Here is a 24,084-nt window from a genome sequence, read left to right on the forward strand (position 1 = left end):
AAAAATGCATTTTTCAGTCTAAGCATATAGTCAATTCTGTCCTAACCCTCCTCCTCGCTGCTCCCCCCAGCCAGATCCCCTGACCGGAATGCTGGATGATCGGCTGTGCATTTCACAGCCGCACAGCCTCTCTCTCCCGGCTCACTGGGGGCTGCAGCTTCAGAACAAGACTGCCCAGAATAGTTCCTTTGGCTGTGAAATGTAAAGCGGGCTGGCTGGGGGGAGCAGCGAGCACACTCCATTCTCCTGCTCAACTAGATGGAAGCGACGAAGCGGAAGAACCCAGGAAGAAGCGGTGGAGGGAACAGCAGAACAATGTCAGCTGCAGGAGCAGCAGCAGCGACCGTTTCTCATCACCAGCGACACCAGCTATAGTGCAGGAGGAGGAGGGGGCCAGGCAGTCACTGCATCACATCCATGTTGCTCCTTCACACGCAGTAGAGTAGCCAGGAGGAGAAATCGAGCCCAGCAGGATCGATGGTCGCCCTTTCTGAACAGGACAGGAAGTGCAGTTTCTGTAAGTTATTTCTTAATAAAGGCTTTGTGATTTTAAAGTATAATTTGTGTTGGTGGTTTTTTTTTATGTTACTGGTCCTTTAATTTAGAAGAATATCATATAATAATTACTACATAGGGACCCAGATGATCACAAAAAATATAAGGACTGGAGCGTTACCTAAAGCAAAGGGCATTGGGCATTGCTAAATATTCATTATGCCCATCACAATGCCATCTTCCATTTGTCCCCTTTCCCCGATTCAAATTAAATTATATGCACTTCTCAGATATAGCTTAGGAAAGATCATTGTGTCCTTAAGAGTGCAGAAATCAATGGAAGGGGGTAAAGATTTGTGACAGTGATTTTATTCAGAGCTCTGTGATCAATGCATCTTTTTCCAGTACAAAAAGAAGTCGGCACCCACAGGAGAGGAGGAAGGCTATTGAAACCCCTCCATGGCCAGGGTGAGAGAGAGGGCATGTCCTACCTCTAGGAGGAGAGGGGCCTAGAATTAAATCAATAGCACAGTCATAAGGCCTGTGCTGAGGAAGGATCTTGGCAGCTATTTTAGAGAAGACATCTGCAAATGAGGAATAGCAAGAGGTTAACCCTTTAAAACACATTGCAGCAAGAACGTGGGAAAGTTTACGACATGAAACCTTACAGCTTATTTTCATTGAAGTATCTTGTTAATAACCCCATCCACTTGGGAATTGTGTATCTCTAACCAAGGGAGGCATAGAATCATCACTGGAGTATGAGGACAACTAATGACGAAGAAGAATATTTTTTTGAGTGATTAGTACCCATGGACATGATGAATTTTTTTTTAAGATTTGGGAGACACTAACCCACATCCTAAAGAGCTTCAATCGAAGCCAATAGTTCAACTGTTGAGACAAGGAGTTGTATGGATATGCTGTGTCTGTGAACAAAATTTATATTTATAAACTAATATAAGTTCCCTGCTGCCCCTGAATCTAAGAAGGCAGAACTTTCTATGCAACCCTTATCCCAATTTATGAGTACTTGGGAAGAAAATTGTTAGGGAGTAGTAACCGCAAGACCTAAACAGAACTCCCCAGATCTGTTAAGGTTTTGCCATTTCCTGGCCTCTTGGGAAAGATGTCACAGCAATGCCCTTTATCCCCACAATACAGTCACAACCTATTAGCACACCTACGCCCCTTTTCTTCAGAGTGCAAACGAGTAGAGCCCAACTGCATGGGTTCCTCTGTAGGCCTAGGGGCTGAGACTCCAGGTTTGGGTGCCGACTCTGAAGGAATATAATGAGAGATGGCAGTAGGGGTTCTTTCCTGACACCCCTCCCTATGCTTCCAAAAATTTGTATAGCAAGGTGTATTAAAGTATCAAGGGAGGACAGAGCAGGAAAATTAACTAGGCTATCTTTGATAACATCAGAAACCCCCACCCTGAACTGACTATGTAAGGCAGAATAATTCCAGCCCATATCTACCGCCCAATGGTGGAGTTCAGTTCAATACTCTTCGACTCACCACTTACCCTGTCTGAGATTACGGATTGCTGAATCAGCTGAGGCAGAATGATTATGGTTGTCATAGATAATAGCCATTTGGAGAGACCGCACACCTCACAAAACCAAAGCAGGGTGTCCTGGTGCCCAGTGGCAGGGGAATCGGCAACCCCAACCAAGGTACGTAGAAAATTCACCGGCAGACAGGAATTCAGTTAGCAGGGCAACTCTTTGCAATTTTATTAATGCAGTGCAATTAATAAATAATTAATAAAATGCACTGCATTAATAAAATTGCAAGGGCTTGCCTTGCTAACTGAATTCCTGTGTGCCGCTGAATTTTCGACATGTCATAGATAATAGCCATGGTCTTGAAATAAGACTCGAGAGAGACTGGCTGGGTCAGAAGGGGATAAGCTAAATGTCCATAATTGAGGATCTCCTTGGAGTAGGTTGATAACAAAGTTAACTCTGAACTCCTCATGAGAATGGAGCCACTCCTTTCTCACAAGGAGCTTATAGACCTCCTGAAAGGTGAGAAATCTACTACTGTCCCCATTGAACTTTTCAGGGAATGGGACCTTAGGTTCCACTGCAATGTTATCCGGTGTTGGTAGTCTTACCTGGAGACATTTGATGATCTTGCTTAGCCTCTTGTTCCCCAAGACGCTGGAGGAGGCTTGCTGGATTGCATTGAGATCAAAGGCAAGGGTTCTTGGCAGGCAAGGAAACCAGAACGCATGACAGGAGGTATGGGGAAAGAGTAAGCATAGTGGTGGAAAACAGGCCAGGGTCGACCAGTCAGTCAGCACAGTACCGAATCAGAATCCGGAGGGGTATCAGTAATCATGCAAAGGTTGGTTCAGGCAGCAAAACAGCAATGGTCAAGAACAGGCAAAGGTCAAGAATAGTAAATAAAAAATTAGGGAAGTGGTGCACAAGAGTGTCTCCGCCACCTCCCAATTATTATTATTACACTTAAGCAACAAATAGTTTACATCATATTAAGTAGCATATTAAAGAAACTCGAATATATTTTTAAATAAATATTGCCTTTTTACATCTTTTGTCTTGGGCCCCCATTATATGATATTCTCTGTGCTGCTTTAGAGATCTACTATTTAGAGATTTATTTTACAAAAACAATTGTCTTACAACAAATGTACTTATATCGGTACCGACACGTTCCTATAAAAATCATAGGAACGTGTCAGTATCAAGTATGTGCTGCACCCGCAATAGTTCCCTGCAAAGCCCCCCCCCCCAGCCCAGTGAACCTTGGTGCAGCAGACCGGCTGACACTACAAACAGATCTTCCGTATTGCTTCAGTGACACTGGGCTGGAGGCGGGGCGATCCTTTCATAGGCTGAAGTCCTGTTTTCATTCGTAATCAGCCTATTGAAGGATTACGCTGCCCCCAGCCCAGCATGACTGAAGCTGCATCGAAGATCTTTTAGCAGTTTTAGAGGGTCAGGTTCATGCAGGTTCGCGGGGCTGGGGACGGCTTTCAGGGGGGCTTTCAGGGGAACTATTCCGGGTGCAACACGTACTTGATAATGACGTGCAGTGTCAGACTGGGACACCAGGGGCCCACCTAAAAACCTTAGAGCAGGGGCCCACTCTCAGTACTATTATAATTCCTCTCCTCACCCAGCCTCTATTCTGCTAGTCTTTTCTTTACATATATAATCTACTATTCTATTATGAAGTCTTGAACTTCATAAGAAGGTGTATCCAATCATGAGAAAAGGTATTTAAGGTGGCCAATTGTAAGTTGTACTTCTGTTTGACTCTCCTCTGAAGAGTGACAGCATGGGATCCTCAAAGCAACTCTCAAAAGATCTGAAAACAAAGCTTGTTCAGTATCATGGTTTAGGCCGGGGAAAGCTACAAAAAGCTATAACAGAGGTTTAAGATGTTAGTTTCAACTGTAAGGAATGTAATCAGGAAATGGAAGGCCACAGGCACAGTTGCTGTAAAACCCAGGTCTGGCAGGCCAAGAAAAATACAGGAGCGGCATATGCAGAGGGTTACAGACCACAAGATCACCTCCAAAGACCTGCAAGAACATCTTGTTGCAGATGGTGTATCTATACATTGTTCTACAATTCAGTGCAATTTGCACAAAGAACTTCTGTATGTCAGGGTGATGAGAAAGAGGCCCAATCTGCACTCACGCCACAAACAGAGATGCTTGTTATATGCAAAAGCTCATTTAGACAAGCCTCTGGTATTTTGGAACAAAGTGCTTTGGACTGATGAGACAAAAATTTAGTTATTTGGTCATAACAAAAAGCGCTTTGCATGGTGGAAGAACACCGCATTCCAAGAAAAACACCTTCTACCTACTGTCAAATTTGGTGGAGGTTGCATCATACTGTGGGGCTGTGTGGCTAGTTCAGGGACTGGGGCCCTTGTTAAAGTTGAGGGTTGAATGAATTCAACCCAATATCAACAAATTCAGGATAATGTTCAAGCACCAGTCACAAAGTTGAAGTTACGCAGGGGTTGGATATTCCAACAAGACAATGACCCTAAACACATTTCGAAATCTACTAAGGGATTTATGCAGAGGGAGAAGGACAATATTTTGGAATGGCTGTCACAGTCCCCCAACTTGAATATCATCGAAAATCTATGGGATGGTTTTAAGCATGCTGTCCATGCTTGGCAGCCATCAAATTTAACTGAACTGGAGATATTTTGTATGGCCGATTGGTCAAAAATATCGCCATCCAGACATTCTTCAAAGGCTATAAGAGGCGTCTAGAGGCTGTTACTTTTGCAAAAGGAGGCTCAACTAATTGATGTAATATCTCTGTTGGGGTGCCCAAATTTATGCACCTGTCTAATTTTGTCATGATTATTCCATAAGGCATGTTATATATTAAAAGGAAGTTGCTACATTGAAATCTCAGCCGTTGATAAACAAAACTCCAAAGAATTAATAGGGGTTCCCAAACTTTTTTATATGACTGTATGGATCAGTGGCCAGGCGCCCTAGGCTGCCTGGCCAGTTGTAGCGCCCCAGTGGGGTGAGCACATAATGTGCACAAAATGCTAGCGCATACGTGAAGAATTTTGCATGTGCATGTGCTAAACAAAAGAAGAGGATGGAAGGCACAGCTCGCCTGTGCGAAAAATATCACACACGCCGGCTGGAGCGGGGGTAGGAGAGGCAGAGAAGGTGCCTCTCCAGCTTTGCGCCCTAGGCACGTGCCTACTCTGCCTACCCCTATTTCCGGCCCTGATATGTACTGTATATATCACTTATCCAAAGATAGGTGAGTAGACTCACACCTCCGTGCTGCCCACATTTGCTGTTGCACTCTCCCCCCTCGTGGCTAATTCCTCAGCCCTCCCTCCTCGGTCCTCAGCCCTCATTACAAAAGCCCTTCGTCCTCAGCCCTCCCTCCTCAGCTATCAGCCTGACTTACGAGCTGAGGTCTGAGCACGGAGGGCTGAGGAGGGAGGGCTGTGAGCTTTTGTAATGAGATCCGAGGAGGGAGGGCTGAGGAATGAGATACGAGGGGGGAGATTGCAACAGCAAATGTGGGCAGCATGGAGGTGTGACTGCAGTTTCTTCGGATAAGTGAGTAAAATAAGAGACAAGTCTGCATACTTCTTCTTTATGAGAGCGCATGCAGGAGCGTGTGTTCTCCTGATGTCCTAAAATGCATTCCATACATGTGCGTGTACGCTTGCAGGGGGTAGTGACTACTGTGTTGCTATTCTGACGTCTATGCACCAAATTCAAGTACTTCATGACCTTTCCTACCTAAAATTTCCGTATTCCTAAGAAATCCTTATTGCACCCTTTCCAACTGCTGGCAACAAACAGATCTGCAATCTCCTTTTACTTTGTGCTGATGGGTCCCATCTGTCCCATTCTTTCTCCTCCCTCCTGCTTTCCATTTCAGTTTGTTTATATAAAACCTCTTACCTTTCTTTCCTTACATGCCCCAGCTTCCTCATTCATTCTCAGGGTTAAAAGGTCTTATTTTCAAAACCAGCCCCAAACTAAGCAAGAGCCACTTCAAATGTAGCCCAAAATAACATGTGCAATGAAAAATGCCTAAAAAATAAATGAATATATGTGAAAATACACCTTTTTCAACTTTCACTGATTTGCACATTTTTCCGTGAAGCAAAATGGGAAAGATTTGCCAGGTGTCCCTTTCACCAGAGGCATAACTACAGAGGGGGGCCTAAGAGGTATGGGGCCCCATGAGGCCCAAATACATATACAATTTCAATAAATATTGGTAAAACAATTCAACCTCTAGACATTTTGGTGGCCAGCAGATTTTTACCTCAAAATTGTCTGAAATTGAGGAAAGTCACCGGAAAATGCGAGAATACGGAGTCCAAAATCTGGTAACTCCCAACTTTTACACAAGTCAGTCCCATTGCATGCTGGATATTGTAGTCTTTACATTAAACTTGGCAGTCTGCAAATTGTTATACAAAAACTACATTACCCAACATGCATTGGGAGACGCAGGCTTGGCACATTAGCGCAAGAAAAAACTTTGGCTGGTTTCCAAATTAAAAACCAGCCAAAGGCCCAAAAAGTAGCCCAAATCCATACCTTGGCTAATTTGGCTGGAAACCAGCCAACTTGGCAACCCTGTATCCTCCTGCCTGCAATGACATTCAGGGGCTTGCCGCCATGTAACATCATGCCTCAGCTTCCCTCCATTTTTTGCAAGGGCTTCAGAATGTTAGAGGCGCTAGCATAACTGACATCGCAGGGAAGAGGATGAATGGGGAAGGTGGGACCTGTCGGGGCGGCAAAAAATAAAAGGGGATCACATTCACAAAACTGCTACAAGTAATACTAGAGGCACAATAAGGATTTCTTAGTAACACATAGATTTTAGAAGGGGTGAAAGCAGGGTGCACTTTTGATTTTCAGACAGATGTCCTAAAACGTACACCATACACTGAAGGGCGTGACACCTTCCTTGGTGATAGATCGGGAATACAGGTCCTGTGTGGGTGCCGAGCGACTAGGTAGGAGAAAGCGAAAGGCAGGAATCTGATGAGATCCTGTGTAGGGCAAGGAGGAAGAGGAGGATCCGAGTAGTAGTGGGGAGAGGAAGGTGTCAGCAAGGCAGCTCATCTAGTCAGTGAGAGGAGCGCAGCTATATGTGTGCGTGTCTTCTTCCACTCGTGAAAGTGTAAGAGCAGTAGCGTCGCTTATCCAGCAATCCCATACAACTAGCTAGCGCCATGTCTTACTATCAGCAGCAGCACCAGCACCGGCCCCCAGGGAACACCATGCCTGACCAGTCATTCTTATGGAACGTCTTCCAAAGGTAAGAGTTGATTCTCTGTTTCTTTTGAATGTCTGACAACGCCCCTCCAGTTGTTGATCACCAAGCATCCTGGGAACTGTAGTTCGGCAACATCTGCAACAAAACAGCAACTTTGCTATGCTGCTGCTTACTCCTTTACTTATATATATATATATATATATATATATATATATATATATATATTGCGAATAACAAGAATTCTTCAGTGTATTTGTGTTTGGCTGCCTTTATGTCAAATTACCTTCGTTATCTTGATTATAGGGATACTTTCATGGGGAAACTTATTTTTTCCCAAAATGTATCAGTTAATAGTGCTGCTCCTTCAGACTTAATCTCGCCATAGACGCGACGATTCTTCTTGCCGAACGACCGATTTTAGGGAAGTCCGACCAATCCTTCGAAATTATTGTTTAGCCGACATCTGTCAGGAAATTGATCGGCCAGGTCAAAAAATCTGTGTCGGTCCCAGTGCAATTTATCTATGTTTGCAGGGCTAAGCAGGCAGCTCCGCTTTGTTTTCCTGGCAAATTTGTCTTTTTAGTTGATGGTCAATTCGTACGATTGTACGATCGTTCCGAGAAAATCGTGGTCTCACGATGAGGATCGGATCTTTTAAAAATCTCAACATCTATGGCCAGCTTTATGCACTAAAATCAGTTTTTTTAAAACTGATTTTTTTAATTAATTTTGAAATCTGATATGGAGCTAGACATATTGTCCGTTTCCCAGGTGCTCCCAGTCATGTGACTTGTGTTCTAACAACCTTCACTCTTTACTGCTGGACTGTAAGTTGTAAAATCACCCCCTTCCTTCTCCCCCACAGCAGCCTTTTAGCACAACAGATAACTGCTCCATGGTAGATATAAGAACAGCACTCAATAGTAAAAATCCATGTCCCACTGAGACACCTTCAGTTACATTGAGTAGGAGAAGCAATAGCTTGCCTGAAAGCAGTTCCAACCTGAAGTGCTGGCTCTTTCTTTTGTGGTGCTCTCTGGAAGAACCCCGGACCGGTGCAGTTTTCTGCTGATAGGAGCACCAGCCCGGGAGTTTCAGGTAAGTATATACAATCACTTGGGGGTGCCTAACGTTTGGCACCCCCAAGTGGAAGAAGACTTTCCTTCTCCTTTAAAACATACATGTTAGTCATTCATGCCTCCTACTTCACAATGTGTTTGTACTCAGTTACCTTCTGAACAATGTGGTATACTCACTATGAGAAGGGCAGTGATTGCACATATGCTCCAAAGGGTGACTTACTTTTTACTACTAAAAAAAAAAATGGTGGTCAGGGCCCTCCCTATAAATTTTAATAAAAAACGTATAAGTTGAACAAAAAATTGGAGCCAAGGCCCCCCCATCATTTTTTTTAAAAAAAACATTGGTTGCAAGGGCCCCCCTACAAGTTAAAGAAAAAAATCATTGGTGGCCAGGGCCCCCCTATAAATTTGAATAAAAAACTGACGCCAGGGCCCCCCATAAAAGTTTTTTAAAAAACATTGGTGATCAGGGGCCTATATAGTGTTAAAATAATACATTGGTGGCCAGGGGTTTAAAAACAAAAAACACATTGGTGCTCAGTGGAACTTACCTTAGGCTCCTTTTGTGGCTCCGGTTCTTTTCGGGGATTCAGCTTCGGCTCTTTTTGTGGCTTTGGGTCTTCAGCTGTTTCGTGGTGCGACACTGTCAAGGAGGGCCCGACTAATTCGAAAAGTGCAGCATAGCCGGGCCCCCCTTTAGGCCCGGTACAGATGTGCCCTCTTGATGGCGTTCCTGCTCAGGAATGTGTAGAACACCCCTGACTGCATTGAGGAAGATAGCAGATTATTCTGTGAAAGTAACTTTTAGTATGATGAAGAGGGTTTATATTATTTATATATATTTATTTATTTATAGGGATTATATTCTGAGACAATTTGCAATTAGTTTTCATTTATTTGTAAACGATTTATTTTGCTTTTTATTCAGGAGCTTTCCAGTTTGCAATTTCAGCAATCTGGTTGCTAGGGTCCAAATTACCTTAGCAACCATTGCATTGTTTTGATAAAGAGACTGGAATTTAATTAGGAGAGGACTGGATAGAAAGATGAGTCATAAAAAATCACAACAAGAATACATTTTTAGCGTTACAGAGCATACATACATACATACACGCTCTCTGTGCGTGACATTGCAGCGTGACATTGCAGCATGACTGTCATGTTACACATGCATTGTTTGCCTTTTTCTTATGTGTGTCTCATCTCTCTTCCCTTAGCCTCATCTCATCTCTTGTCTCCTCCCCTACTTCTCACTCTAACTCATTCCAGCTTCAACCTGCATTCAGTTACATGCTCTGTTAGCTGTTCACACTATGATTTTTTGACCTATCCATTTGTTCATCGGTATTTGATCTACACAGTTTTAAATAAACTTCTTCATGATCTTCAAGGTGTCATTGGATCGAGTCACTGTCCGCCAATCTACCTAAGACTGCAGTTATAGACATCTCAACACAACCGTGAGTTAAGACGAGATCACATTGTAGTGCTTAGACTGGAGAGGCAGAACAGTCAAAAAATCTGTGAAAGGATCTTAAAAGATCAGCTAATATCTTTCAAAGGATCCTTACCAGCTTGCACGTGTAGTGAGATGCATATAGACACTGGATTATAGCAGAATATATGTGCAAGTCTGCATACTCCAGGCAGCAAGCAAACCTCAGCATAAGATTCATCAGTTTTCTGCACAGATTAATGAAGAAACTTCATGCAACGGTCATTTAATGTGCTCCTAGAATACACCATATTCAGTCTGTCTGCAAGTGAATCTAAAATCTCTGTGCATTCAAAGTTAACTTGCACTGCCATTGCTAAGCTAGTCCCTCGCTCCCCCTCCCACTGGTTGCCTAGGAAACCATCTCCCTGAGGCAGAAGATTGATACATTTCTATGTAAACACTCCTTGCTTGTGATTCTACCCTCTGCCTGACACAATGCACCAGCAAGACAATGTACAACCTGAAGAACCTAATACACAGCAAGAACCTGAACTTCTTACAACTCAGGAGTCAGATCCTCAAAGCCCCATAAAACAAAAACGTTTGACGAAACCAACTTGGAATGTTCAAGAGAACTATGAGGCTGACAAGGAGGAGCTGCTGAGAAACATCAGCCACTTATGGTCTAAGACTATTGAATGCATGTCAGCACTGTCACAACCAACTCATGAGGTATTGCACCTAGAGGGCGCTGTTAAGCAATTGAATGCTGCTTATGAGAACTATCAAAGACTGTCTGACAAATATGCTGATCTTTTAAAGCGGCACAACACAGAAAATTCCTTACAAGAACTAAAGGAATTGAATGAACTCAATCTTGAAAGAGATGATTTAGTAATACAAACAAGGGCAAAAACAGATGTAAAAATCACACATCTCTATGACTTCAGATCCCATCTCTCCACAACTTCTAAGCGCTCCACATGATCTTCCAAATCCTTAAGATCAACATCTTCTACTCTCAGTCAACAACTCATCAAAGCCCGAGCTGATGCCGAAGCTTCTAAAATCCAGGCAGCCTTCGCCCAAGAGAAAGCACAGAAGAAGGCAGAGATGGAAGCTGTTGCTGCCCAAAAGAAGGCAGAGATGGAAGCTGTTGCTGCCCAAAAGAAGGCAGAGATGGAAGCTGAGGCTGCCCAAAAGAAGGCAGAGATGGAAGCTGAGGCTGCCCAAAAGAAGGCAGAGATGGAAGCTGAGGCTGCGTGGAAAAACGCACAGATGGAAGTTTTGGAGAAACAATGTGAGCACGCCAAAGACATGGCAAGATTAAGAGTCTTGGAACAAGCTGTAAGTGACAATGAAAGAGGCATCAGTAGCAATCACTCTGTTAAATCCTATGCATCAGTTTCATCACAGACCTCATCGAAACTCCATCACACTGTCATAGCAGCCAAAGCACTTAACCAAGGTGTTCTCTTTCCATTTACTGCTCCTTCACAAGCCACAGAAACAAGTACGGGTCGAAAAGACCGTCTACCTCAATATCACAGTAACCTGCCACCTACTAACCAACCCACTAATTTACAGCTACAAACCCACACACCCTTGGACTGTACCCCAGCTCCGGTGTTAAACGCCTTGGCACCATCTTATGTTCCCAAGCCACTCAACATCAATGTACCTGCCACTACAATCAACTCTGTTCCACCTGCGATCGAATACCCAAAGTCTGAAAACACAGACATGTCACAGTTTGCTAAGTATATCCTTCGCAGAGAACTCACCAGGACGGGCCTCACCATTTTTGATGACAAACCGGAAAATTACAGAGGCTGGAAATACACCTTTAAGGCCACTAGCAGCGAGTTAGATATTACTCCTGCAGAGGAACTGGATCTACTCATCAGGTGGCTAGGTCCCCAGTCTGCTGAATGCATCAAGAGACTTAAAACAGTTTATACTTCCAATCCTGCTACAGGTCTCGACGCTGCTTGGGACAGACTTGAACGTAGTTTTGGCAGTTCTGAAGCCATCGAAGATGCCCTACTCAAAAGGTTGCAAGGTTTTCCGAGGATTACAGCTAAAGACAATCTAAAGCTTCAAGAACTCAGTGATCTTCTACTAGAGCTCCAACTAGCTAAAGCAGACACCCGCCTACCGGGGCTTAGTTACCTTGACACCCCTCGTGGCATCAACCCTATTGTCCTTAAGCTACCTTATGGCATCCAAGAAAAATGGGTTAGTCAGGGATCTACTTACAAGAAAAAGTACGGAGTTGCCTTTCCTCCCTTTTCCTATTTCTGTAACTTCATAAAAGAAATTGCGGATTCTAAGAATGACCCAAGTTTCTTCTACGGTGACTGCAATCCTCTCAGTCCACCATCTCCAGGACTTGCAAACACACGCACAACACACAGAGACCGCAGGGGCCCAGTATCAGTAAAAAGGACAGATGTTCAACCTGCTCCTGCTACAGTTCTTCAAGGGACTGGACAAAACAAGAAACTAGAGGATCCAAATCGTCAATGCCCCATACATAAAAAGCCACATCCACTTAATAAGTGCATCGGCTTCAGAAAGAAACCTCTACAGGAACGTAAGGAACTTTTAAAGGAATTTGGAGTTTGTTTCAGATGCTGTGCCTCCACAGAACACCTTGCAAAGGACTGTAAGGCCATCATTAAATGCAAGGATTGCGGGAGTGACAACCACGTACAAGCCCTTCATCTGTACCAAAACAACACTACTCCATTCACAGACATTTTCCCCAGGGGAAAGCTTGGCGGGGAGCATGTCGAACAAATAACTACCTCCACACTAGTGTCCTCAACATGCACTGAAGTCTGTGGAGAAGGACTTTGTGAGAAATCCTGCGCTAAGATATGCTTGGTTCATGTATACACAAAGGGCCAACCTGAAAAGGCCATAAGACTGTACACCATTCTGGACGATCAGAGCAATCGATCTCTCGCAAGTACAAGGTTCTTTGATCTCTTAGGCATCGCAGGAGATGCTCTACCTTATACCCTAGGTACTTGTGCAGGCATTACAGAAGTCTTGGGTAGAAGAGCCAGTGGCCTTGTAGTTACTCCTCTCAATAGCAACTTGGAAATACCCTTGCCTACTATCATCGAGTGTAATCAGATCCCAACCAACAAGGATGAGATTCCCACTCCTGAATCTGCCTTGCACCATGCTCACTTGAAGGACATAGCTGAACAAATACCAGCCTTTGATGAAAATGCTGATATCCTGTTGCTACTCGGGAGAGACATTCTAAGGGTGCACAAGGTGCGCCGTCAAATCAGCGGCCCACACGATGCACCTTACGCCCAGCGTCTGGATCTTGGCTGGGTCATTATAGGCAACGTCTGTCTTAGCAATGCCGGGAAACCTCTCTCTTGTTTCTTCCTTCAAAACACACATCCTTCCCAATGGACGTACCACTTGCTTTCCACGACAACAACATTACTATAGTGTGAAAGAAAAGCTGTGTAGCAATGGTACACAAGAGAGCATCATACTAGAGGATAGGAAAGCATTCATCTTTCGGGATGACAACATTGGTAACACAGTGTTTGAGGTAACCACAAAAGACAATGAGTTAGCGGCCACAATGGAAGACAAAGAATTCTTGAGAACCATGAGTAAAGAGTTCTATCAAGATGATTCCAACAGCTGGGTGGCACCGCTACCATTCCGCACTCCAAGGAAGAGAATGCCAAATAATAGACAACAGGCAGATTCGCGGTTCATCTCCTTAGAGCGCACCCTGAACCGGAAACCGGAAATGAAGAAACATTTTGTTGAATTTATGCAGAAGGTGTTCGAGAGAGATCATGCTGAACCAGCACCCCCTCTTTCACATGGAGAAGAATGCTGGTACCTTCCATGTTTTGGTGTCTACCATCCTCGCAAGCCTGACCAGATTAGAGTGGTCTTTGACTCAAGTGCTCGTCAAGAAGGTGTTTCTCTCAATGACAATCTTCTCTCTGGACCTAACCTGAACAACAACCTCCTAGGAGTCCTACTCCGCTTTAGACAAGAGCCAGTTGCCATTATGGCCGACATTCAACAAATGTTCCATTGTTTCATCGTCCGTGAAGATAACAGAAACTTCCTCAGATTCCGATGGTATCGCAACAATGATGTCAACAATGAGGTCATTGACTATCGAATGAAGGTTCACGTTTTCGGGAATAGCCCTTTCCACGCAGTTGCCATTTACGGACTGAGAAAAACAGCTCAAGAGGGTGAACAAGAGTTTGGGACGGATGCACGTCAGTTTGTCGAAAGGAATTTCTACGTGGATGACGGTCTTAAGTCTCTGCCAACGGAAGAAGAGGCCATTGACCTTCTCACCAGAACTCAGAACATGCTCGCTACTGCCAATCTCAGACTACACAAAATCATCTCCAACAGCAATGAGGTAATGGGAGCATTTCCCCTTGATGATCATGCTGTCAGTGCTAAGGAGTTCCGACTAGAATCTGACCTTTCCCTCACACAACACAGCCTTGGGTTGCTGTGGGATGTGAAACAGGACATGTTCACATTTCAAACATCAGCCTGCGAGAAGCCCTTCACAAAAAGAGGAGTACTGTCTGCAGTGAACAGCATCTACGATCCCTTGGGATTCATAGCACCCTTTACCATTCAGGGTAAGATATTACTCAGACAACTCACTACAGAGAACACTGACTGGGATACCCCTTTATCCAAAGAAAAACAACAAAGGTGGGAATCCTGGAAGCAGTCCCTCCAGGCGTTGCAACAGTTTAAGATACCACGCTCTTATATTCCTGCTTCCTTGAAGAATGCTACCAAACTAGAGATCCATGTCTTTTCGGATGCATCCATGGAAGCCATAGCTGCAGTAGCTTATCTCCGAGTTGTACACTCCAACGGTGAAATAGATGCAGGATTCGTCATGGGCAAAACTAAGTTAACTCCAGCCACCCTTCTAACTCAAAAGATTGGGGTAGATACTATTCCGCCTCAGGCTTTCGATTGTACCAGTGTTTACAAACAACAATGGAAACGGGTTCAACATCTTGCCAATGTATTTTGGAGCCGTTGGAAGATGAAGTACCTTTGCAACCTTCAAAGTCGCAGAAAATGGCAAGTCAGTAAACCCGACCTGCAAGTTGGGGACGTTGTTCTCCTCAAAGAAAAAGACGCTCATCGTAACAATTGGCCTATCGGTCTTATCACAAAGACTGTTCCAAGTAACGATGGCAAGGTGCAGAAAGCAGAAGTCAAAGTAATAAAAGAAGGTTCTGCAAGACACTACTTCAGACCCATATCAGAACTGGTACTGCTTCTGCCCAAACAGGAAGATAGACTCCCAACATCGACCTGATGCAAAGGGAGGTAAGAAGGATTGGTGCTGTTGCTGCCTTCCCCTCTGAAGTCCGGTGTCCACACTTGAAAAAGTACTTCTACAAGTATTGTAGTAATGTTTCCTGTTGCTCTTGTCGTTTCTTCTGTTTTAGGTCTTCCAAGCAGAAAAAATATCTATTATACCCGGACTTGAACTAAAGTTATTATTGTTATTAGAAATCATAGATTCCGACGGGGAGTGTCATGTTACACATGCATTGTTTGCCTTTTTCTTATGTGTGTCTCATCTCTCTTCCCTTAGCCTCATCTCATCTCTTGTCTCCTCCCCTACTTCTCACTCTAGCTCATTCCAGCTTCAACCTGCATTCAGTTACATGCTCTGTTAGCTGTTCACACTATGATTTTTTGACCTATCCATTTGTTCATCGGTATTTGATCTACACAGTTTTAAATAAACTTCTTCATGATCTTCAAGGTGTCATTGGATCGAGTCACTGTCCGCCAATCTACCTAAGACTGCAGTTATAGACATCTCAACACAACCGTGAGTTAAGACGAGATCACATTGTAGTGCTTAGACTGGAGAGGCAGAACAATGACGTTTCCTGGATTGGCAGAAGTTCAAGCTAGGCCGCATATCCATCCTGGACCGCATGCGGCTCTCGGGCTGCAGGTTGGACACCCCTGGTCTAAATGAAACCTACCCAACTGCTAGCTCATACATAGGAAGGCAAAAAAATCCATCCTAAAGCATTTTTTAACTTGCCTCAAGAGTGTTAAATTCCTTACTGACCCAAGATGGCAATCTTAGCAGCCCCTATATAAACTTTGTGTAATTAAACCTTCTATTTTGTTACTTGCTAAGATGCAATTAAAGGGGTGGTTAACGTTTAGTATGTTATAGATTGGCCAATTCTAAGCAACTTTGCAGTGTCTTCAAAATTTTATTTTTTATGATGTTATAGTTTAATTATTTGCCCTTTTCTTCTGACTCTTTCCAGCTTTCAAATCTGAGTCACTGACCCCATCTAAAAAAACAAATGCTCTGAATATCAGAATATTATATTATCTTATGATACTGGCATAAATGGTCCCTGTACTGAACTGAAAATTGCACGGTGTTGAAAGGGAACAGAACCAAACTCAGTATGAGGCAAAACTATTGCTAAAAGGACACACACAACTTAGCTGTGTGTTTAGAGATGATGTGTGGAAGGGTATCAACGCATGGTTGCTAGGGTAATTTGCACCCTAGCAACCAGATAGTTGAAATTGCAAACTAGAGAGCTGCTGAAGCTAAATAACTCTAAAACCACACATAATAAAAATTGAAAATCCCTTTCAGATTGTTTCAGAATATCACGCTCTACATCATCATACGTTGAACAACCCCTTTAAAGGAATTGCTCAGTGTAAAAATAAAAACTGGGTAAATAGGCTGTGCTAAATAAATTATGTTTCTAATATGGTTAGTTAGGCAAAAATGTTATGTATAAAGGCTGGAGTGACTGGAAGTCTAACATAATAGCCAGAACACTACTTACTGCTTTTCAGCTCTCTTGGTTTACACTGACTGGTTACCCTGGTTACCAGGCAGTAACCAATCAGAGACTTAAGGGGGGGCACATGGGTCATATCTGTTGCTTTTGAATCTGAGCTGAATGCTAAGGATCAATTGCCAACTCACTGAACACATATGTACCATGTGGCCTCCCTTCAAGTCGCTGACTAGCTCAGAGTTAGGGAGCTGAAAAGCACTAAGTAGTGTTCTGGCTATTATGTTAGACATCTAGTCACTCCAGCCTTTATACATTACATTTTTGCCTAACTAACTGTATTAGAAACATTTTTTATTTTGCACAGCCTATCTATTTACACAGGTTTTATTTTCACACTGAACTGTTCTTTTAAGTATTAGGACTTTTCCCCTACCACTATGAACACTTACAAGCTGTTATATTCAGATTTTTAACATTGAAAAAGGCTAGTGTGGTAGCTGAAACATTAATCTCCTTCATTCTATCTTCTTACATATAACAAGATATCTACAGGTATGCGACCTGTTATCCAGAATGCTCGAAACCTGGGGTTTTCCAGATATTGGATCTTTCTGTAGTTTTAGCTCTTTCTACCTTCATAGTGGAAAATTATTTGAATGTAAAAAAAACCCCAGTGGGTTATTTCCAGTAAGGATTACTTATATCTTAGTTTGGATCGTTCGTTTTTTTTTTTTGACCTATTAGAATGGAACTTCATGGATGTGCACATTTTAGCAAAAAAGTAGTCTATATATTTCTGTATGCCAAGTATATGGCATTTAGTTTCTGACCAAGGCTTATAAGGTGGCCAAAGTATGTACTTTTTGGAAGCTTCCACATTTTTGGTTGATATCAAGGTGTGCAGAGCCATTCATAAATTATATTTTCTGCTGACCCTTTCTCTTGACTAAATTTGTGTTCATCACCATCACCAGGTTTAGTCAAGACAGCCTTAAGCGAAGGTGTCATCCAAAACGATTTTAGCAATGGATCTTCTGTCAGTTCCTTTATCAATAGCTACAGTCATGGTATACTGAAGTATAATTATGTACAGGTCTGGCAAGTTTGGGGGAGGGAATGTTGAAAGCTATGTCTGCTTTTAAGGAACAGTAACACCAAAAAAATAAATGTTCTAAAGTAATATCTAGTATAGGTCAATCTAAAAACAACTGGACTTGCTGAGTAATCAATGAAGACGTTTCACTACTCATCCGAGCTCTAAAGTAATGAAAATATAATATACTGTTGTGTTGCACTGGTAAAACTAATGTGCCTGCTTCAGAAACACAACTATAGTTTATATAAGTAAGCTGCTGTGTAGCCTTGGGGCAGCCATTCAAAGCAGAAAAAGGAGAAAAGGCACTGGATATAACAGAAAAGCTCTGTAGTTTACAATGGGATATAACTTATGTGTTATCTACTGTGTGTCCTGTGCTTGCTCTCATGGCTACACAGCAGCTTGTTTATGTAAACTATAATTGTTTTTCTGAAGCAAACACGCCAGTTTTTGACAGTTCAGGGAAACCCTACATTATATTGTCTTTCCTTTAAAATACTAATTTTTTGGTGTTACTGTTCCGTTAAAGGGGAACTATAGTCTAAAATAGAATACTGCTAGAAATGCTGTATTTTGTATACTAAACAACAACATGAATTTACTTCACCAGAAGCCTAATTAAACAAATGATTTATGTTTTCAGTTGGGAGGTTAAGCTTAGTCAAATAATATCTGCCATAGAAGCAGATACAGCAAGACTGATTAATAATCAGAGTATGCAGACTGCACTGGGTCTGTGGATACAAATCTCTACACAGTCTGATTGATTTCCTGCAGAGCAGTTAGCGACCATCTGAAGTTTCCTATCTGCAGCTGTCAGAGCAAGTAAAATGAAGGGGAAATTTCACTGCATACAGTCAGGTTTATTATAAAAACGGAACACATTATTTTAATTAAAGTATTTTGGAAATGGATTTCTTTTTCATTAAAGAAAGCAAAAATGGGATTTTATTTTTTTGCCTTTACATCCCCTTTAACGCCCAGTAGGGCCTTGGTGCCGGTGGTGGTTACAGAGAGGCCTATCTTTATAGTTGTATTTTAAGATGATTTGTAAACATTGGTTTAACTACGGTAGTAATGCTAGAAGCCAAAGCCCTTTTGTTTGTTTCCAAACATGCAGTTGTATGCACCATGTTCTACCCACAACTCTCTGGCTGTTTGATGTCTTTTTTCCTGTCAAATGCTACAAAAAAGCTGAACAGTAGAATTTAACAGAGCATTTGGTTTCTGATTATAATTGGAAATGATTAGTTGGTTTCCTTGTCTTTATTTGTCTGTATGTTACTTGTCCTTAATAACCTTACCTCTGCAGAAGTATGTGTTGCTTTATATCCGTTTCGAGTGTTTTGCTTTGGTGGCTTTTATTATTTTTTGTGATTCAGTTATACAAAGTGAAAATTCAAAAAAGAACCATGTTTAAATAGAAGATGACTTTTGGAAAATATGGCAGACGTTAAGTTGTGCATTTAATTGCCATATAAAAGTTGCCCTGTGTGACATAATCATAATATTAAATAATATCTACAGTAACTGTGTGTCCTTCATTGATAGTTATTCGAAATTAGCACATAGAAAAGTATGGACTTATCCCCAGATTGAATACAAAACTACACATATGCCCTATATCAGGGATCCCCAACCTTTTGAACCCGTGAGCAACATTCAGAAGTAAAAGGAGTTGGGGAGCAACACTAGCATGAAAAATGTTCCTAAGGTGCCAAATAAGTGTTGTGATTGGCCATTTAGTAACCCCTACAAGGTTGTTATGTTGAGTAGAACTACACTGGCACTCAAGGCAACTTCAGTGCAGGCTTACCCCTTACTGGTTTATTAGGTGCGAACGTGCAACGTTTCGGGGCGAACCCCTTTATCAAGCTAGCTATGCTTGATAAAGGGGTTCGGCCTGAAACGTTGCACGTTCGCACCTAATAAACCAGCAAGGGGTAACCCTGCATTGAAGTTGCCTTGAGTGCCAGTGTAGTTCTATTCGATGATTTACTGGAGGATGCCGTACTCCTAACACTGTGCACCAGGTGTTCTCATTACAATAAGTTTCAGGAGTGGGCTCTGCCTCACCTTCCTTCACTTGTTGTTATGTTGAGGCCACTGGGAACAACATCCAAGGGGTTGGAGAGCAACATGTTGTTCTTGAAAACTGCACTGCTCCAGAGTTATTCCAGCGAGCACCACAGAGCGATCCTTTCCTGCTTCTTCTTTCAGCTCATGGCTGTGCATGTGCAGTAGAGAGAAAACTGCACATGCATCTGCCCCTGGAAATTTGAAAAGCAAAGAAGTGAAGAAGAAGATCGCTCCATGGTGCTCATTGGCAGAACCCCGGACTGGTGCAGTTTTCTGCTAATACAAGCACTGGCCCAGGGTGTCAGGTAAGTAAATAAGTAAATACAACTACAACAATAACTCTTGGCATCCCCAAGTGTAAATGACTTTCCTTCTCTTTTAAGTCCATTTACTTCTATGTGCTTATTTCGAGCATCCGACAATTTCAGACAGATATCTCTTGCACGCACATACATATCTCCTGTGTGACATTAACTTAAGAGTATATGGGGGTCTTATGTTATTTGCAGTCCATGGCCTTTTAACAAAGAAGAATTATGCTCATGGTGGGGCACTCATATAAGGGGGATTGAAATAAGACTGTTAAATTACCACATGTTTGACAACTTTGCTTTATATGTGTTTATATTAAAAAAGCAGGACAGGAGAAGTAATTTTACTGTCTTTACATCTATGCTAATCATTTAAATTTTAACAGTTATTTTTAATAAAATGTTTTTTTTTAATATTTGCAGAGTGGACAGAGACAGAAGTGGTGTTATATCTGACACAGAACTTCAGCAAGCCCTGTCAAATGGTGAGAAAAATATTTTTTTCTCTATTCAGGTAAGGGTACTGTTACCTAGAATGCTCCTGGGGTTTTCCCGATAACGGATCTTTCCGTAATTTGGATCTTCAGACCTTAAGTCTACTAGAAAATCTTGTAAATATTAAATAATCCCAATAGGCTGGTTCTGCTTCCAATAAGGATTAATTATATCTTAGTTTGGATCAAGTACATGGTACTATTTTATTATTACAGAGAAAAAGGAAATCACTTTTAAAATTGTGGATTATTTGGATAATCAAAAAATAAAATCTGCCTTTCCATAATTTCTGAACTTTCTGGATAACGGTTTTCCTGACAACGGATCCCATACCTGTATTTGTTTTACTATTTCATATGTTAAAATATTATATTGTCATATTAAAATATCTGAGCATTTTAGCTTATGCCCCTAATCAGGTTTTACTCAGAAACATCTCTAGGTCATATTCAAATTTGCTGCAGATCATCCACTAGCATGTACCTTCATTTGTTTTCTTTATTAAAAACCAGGAATGTCTGGGGAATAACCACTTTTTTGAGGACACGTAGAAGGGGAATATTTAGGGCATCTAGTGACTTCCTTAAAGGAACAGTAACATCAAAAAATAAAATTGTTTTAAAGTAATAAAAATATAATGCAGTGTTGCCCTGCACTGGTAAAACTGCTTTGTTTGCTTCAGAAACACAACTATTGTTTATATAAATAAGGTGCTGTGTAGCCATAGGGGCAGCTATTCAAAGGATAAAAGGCTCAAGTTACACAGCAGATAGCAGATAAGATGTGTAGAACATACTATAATCTGTTATCAACAAATTATCTGTGCCATAAAGCCTTTTTTCAATTTCTGCCAATGCTACTCGGCAACTTGTTTATATGAACTAAAGTAGTTTTACCAGTGCAGGGTAACAGTACATGATATTTTCATTACTTTAATTTTTTGGTGTTCCTTTATTCTAGTTCATATACTCATCATATACTATATTAACAATCTTTGTTATTCTATTGCAGATTCTCATGCTATTGGTATTTTACTGGCTAGGCAGCTCATCTGTACTTTGGCCCCATTTTTTATATTGTCTAACTCAGGGCTTTTCCAATTGGTGGCCCCCTTTATGGCCTGCCTGCTGTGTCTGCTTAGCAGGAAGGGGTGGGACCCTTACTATCAGAGGGGGGTCAGCTGGTTGATGAAAACAAAATAAAAGCGCTGATTCTGAACTCATAATTTTTTTTCATCTGTCTACACAAATGAGGAACCAATAAATGAAGGTTTCCTTCTTAATAGTCCCAATTCTAGTAATACAACTAATGATGCATGGTTCACACATGATGAAATTCAAAAGAGACTAGAACATGTTAAGATTAACAAAGGTCCGGGGACAGATGGTCATCCCAGGGTACTTAGCGAGCTTAGCTCTGTGATTGCCAAACCTCTTTACTTAATTTTTCAGGATTTATTGAGATCTGACATAGTGCCGAGAGACTGGCGAATTGCTAATGTGGTGCCTCTATTCAAAAAAGGATCCCGTTCTCAGCCTCAAAACTATAGGCCAGTTAGTCTGACGTCAGTGGTAGGAAAGCTTTTTGAAGGGTTAATAAAGGATAAGATACTGGACATCATAGCAAATCATAATACTATGAGTTTGTGCCAGCATGGTTTTATGCGTAATAGATCTTGCCAGACTAACTTAATTTCTTTTTATGAGAAGGTAAGCAGAGACCATGATTCTGGGATGGCAGTGGATGTGATTTACTTAGACTTTGCTAAAGCATTAAATTAAGGAATGTTGGTCTGGAACATAGTATTTGTACTTGGATAGAGAACTGGCTAAAAGGTAGACTACAAAGAGTGGTGGTAAATGGAACTGGCTAAAAGGTAGACTACAAAGAGTGGTGGTAAATGGAACATTTCTAATTGGACCAGTGTTGTTAGTGGAGTACCGCAGGGCTCTGTACAGATGCAGCCACTTTGGTTTGTCTGTTTGACACAGAATAACTAAACACAGATATCCCATTTATCTCATTTAACACAGAAAACTGCGTCACAACATCCCATCTAATTAAGGCATTCACCATTGTTCACAATGGTGCTTTGGTATGCTAATGGAAAGGTTAAATGCATTAAATGAGTTAAGATGACTTTAGATAACGCAGTTTCTTCAATTAACCATGAGTCATGACGCATTTATCTCACAAATCCAAGTGGCTTCATCTGTACTAGGTCCCTTGCTTTTCAACTTGTTTATTAATGACCTGGAGGTGGGCATTGAAAGTACTGCTTCTATTTTTGCAGATGATACTAAATTGTGCAGTACTATAGGTTCCATGCAGGATGCTGCCACTTTGCAAAGTGATTTGTCTAAGTTGGAAAACTGGGTAGCAAACTGGAGGTTTGTTGATAAATGCAAGGTTATGCACTTTGGCAAAAATAATATAAATGCAAGTTATACACTAAATGGCAGTGTGTTGGGAGTTTCCTTAAATGAGAAGGATCTAGGGGTTTTTGTAGATAACAAGTTGTCTAATTCTGGGCAGTGTCATTCTGTGGCTACTAAAGCAAATAAAGTTCTGTCTTGCATAAAAAAGGGCATTAACTCAAGGGATGAAAACATAATTATGCCTCTTTATAGGTCCCTGGTAAGGCCTCATCTGAAGTATGCAGTGCAGTTTTGGATTCCTTAAGAGGGATATAAATGAGCTGGAGAGAGTGCAGAGACGTGCAACTAAATTGGTTAGAGGGATGAAAGACTTAAATTATGAGGGTAGACTGTCAAGGTTGGGGTTGTTTTCTCTGGAAAAAAGGCGCTTGCGAGGGGACATGATTACACTTTACAAGTACATTAGAGGACATTATAGACAAATAGCAGGGGACCATTTTACCCATAAAGTGGATCACCGTACCAGAGACCATCCCTTTAGACTAGAAGAAAAGAACTTTCATTTGAAGCAACGTAGGGGGTTCTTCACAGTCAGGACAGTGAGGTTGTGGAATGCACTGCCGGGTGATTTTGTGATGGCTGATTCAGTTAATGCCTTTTGGACAGACATAATATCAAAGGCTATTGTGATAGTAAGCTCTATAGTTAGTATAGGTATGGGTATATAGAATTTAATTAAAAGTAGGGAGGGGTGTGTGTATGGATGCTGGGTTTTCATTTGGAAGGGTTGAACTTGATGCACTTTGTCTTTTTTCAACCCAATTTAACTATGTAACTATGTGTAAAAACTAAAAGGTATCACTACCGAAATTAACTGGCCCCTGCATTGTTTAAACCTTAAATTCAGACCGTAATCCCCCCTGCATTGTTCACACTTGTAACACCTCTATTGTATACACCCCTAAAGCCCTGTACTGTTCACACCTGAGTCCCAGACTGAAACTTCCCACATTGTTCACCTGTTCAAACTCATGCATAGGTTTCCCTGTCTCCTGCTCTGTTCTGCCTTCCCTATGCTCCCTGTGTGTG

The 24,084-nt window shown here is 41.8% G+C and overlaps 1 protein-coding gene across 1 annotated transcript in view; it reads left to right on the plus strand.

The window, feature by feature from the left end:
- Positions 1-6,555: 6,555 nt before the first annotated feature.
- LOC108704922 (programmed cell death protein 6) overlaps positions 6,556-24,084 on the plus strand; it is a 66,006-nt gene continuing 48,477 nt past the window's right edge. The window contains exons 1-2 of the mRNA XM_018241649.2: positions 6,556-7,316; positions 20,546-20,607. Of these exons, the coding sequence (XP_018097138.1) occupies positions 7,231-7,316; positions 20,546-20,607 (148 nt within the window). The 5' untranslated portion in view covers positions 6,556-7,230. The remainder of the gene's footprint in view (positions 7,317-20,545; positions 20,608-24,084) is intronic.

The sequence above is a fragment of the Xenopus laevis genome, chromosome 6S (genome assembly GCF_017654675.1).
Source record: "Xenopus laevis strain J_2021 chromosome 6S, Xenopus_laevis_v10.1, whole genome shotgun sequence".
Lineage (NCBI taxonomy): Eukaryota > Metazoa > Chordata > Amphibia > Anura > Pipidae > Xenopus > Xenopus laevis.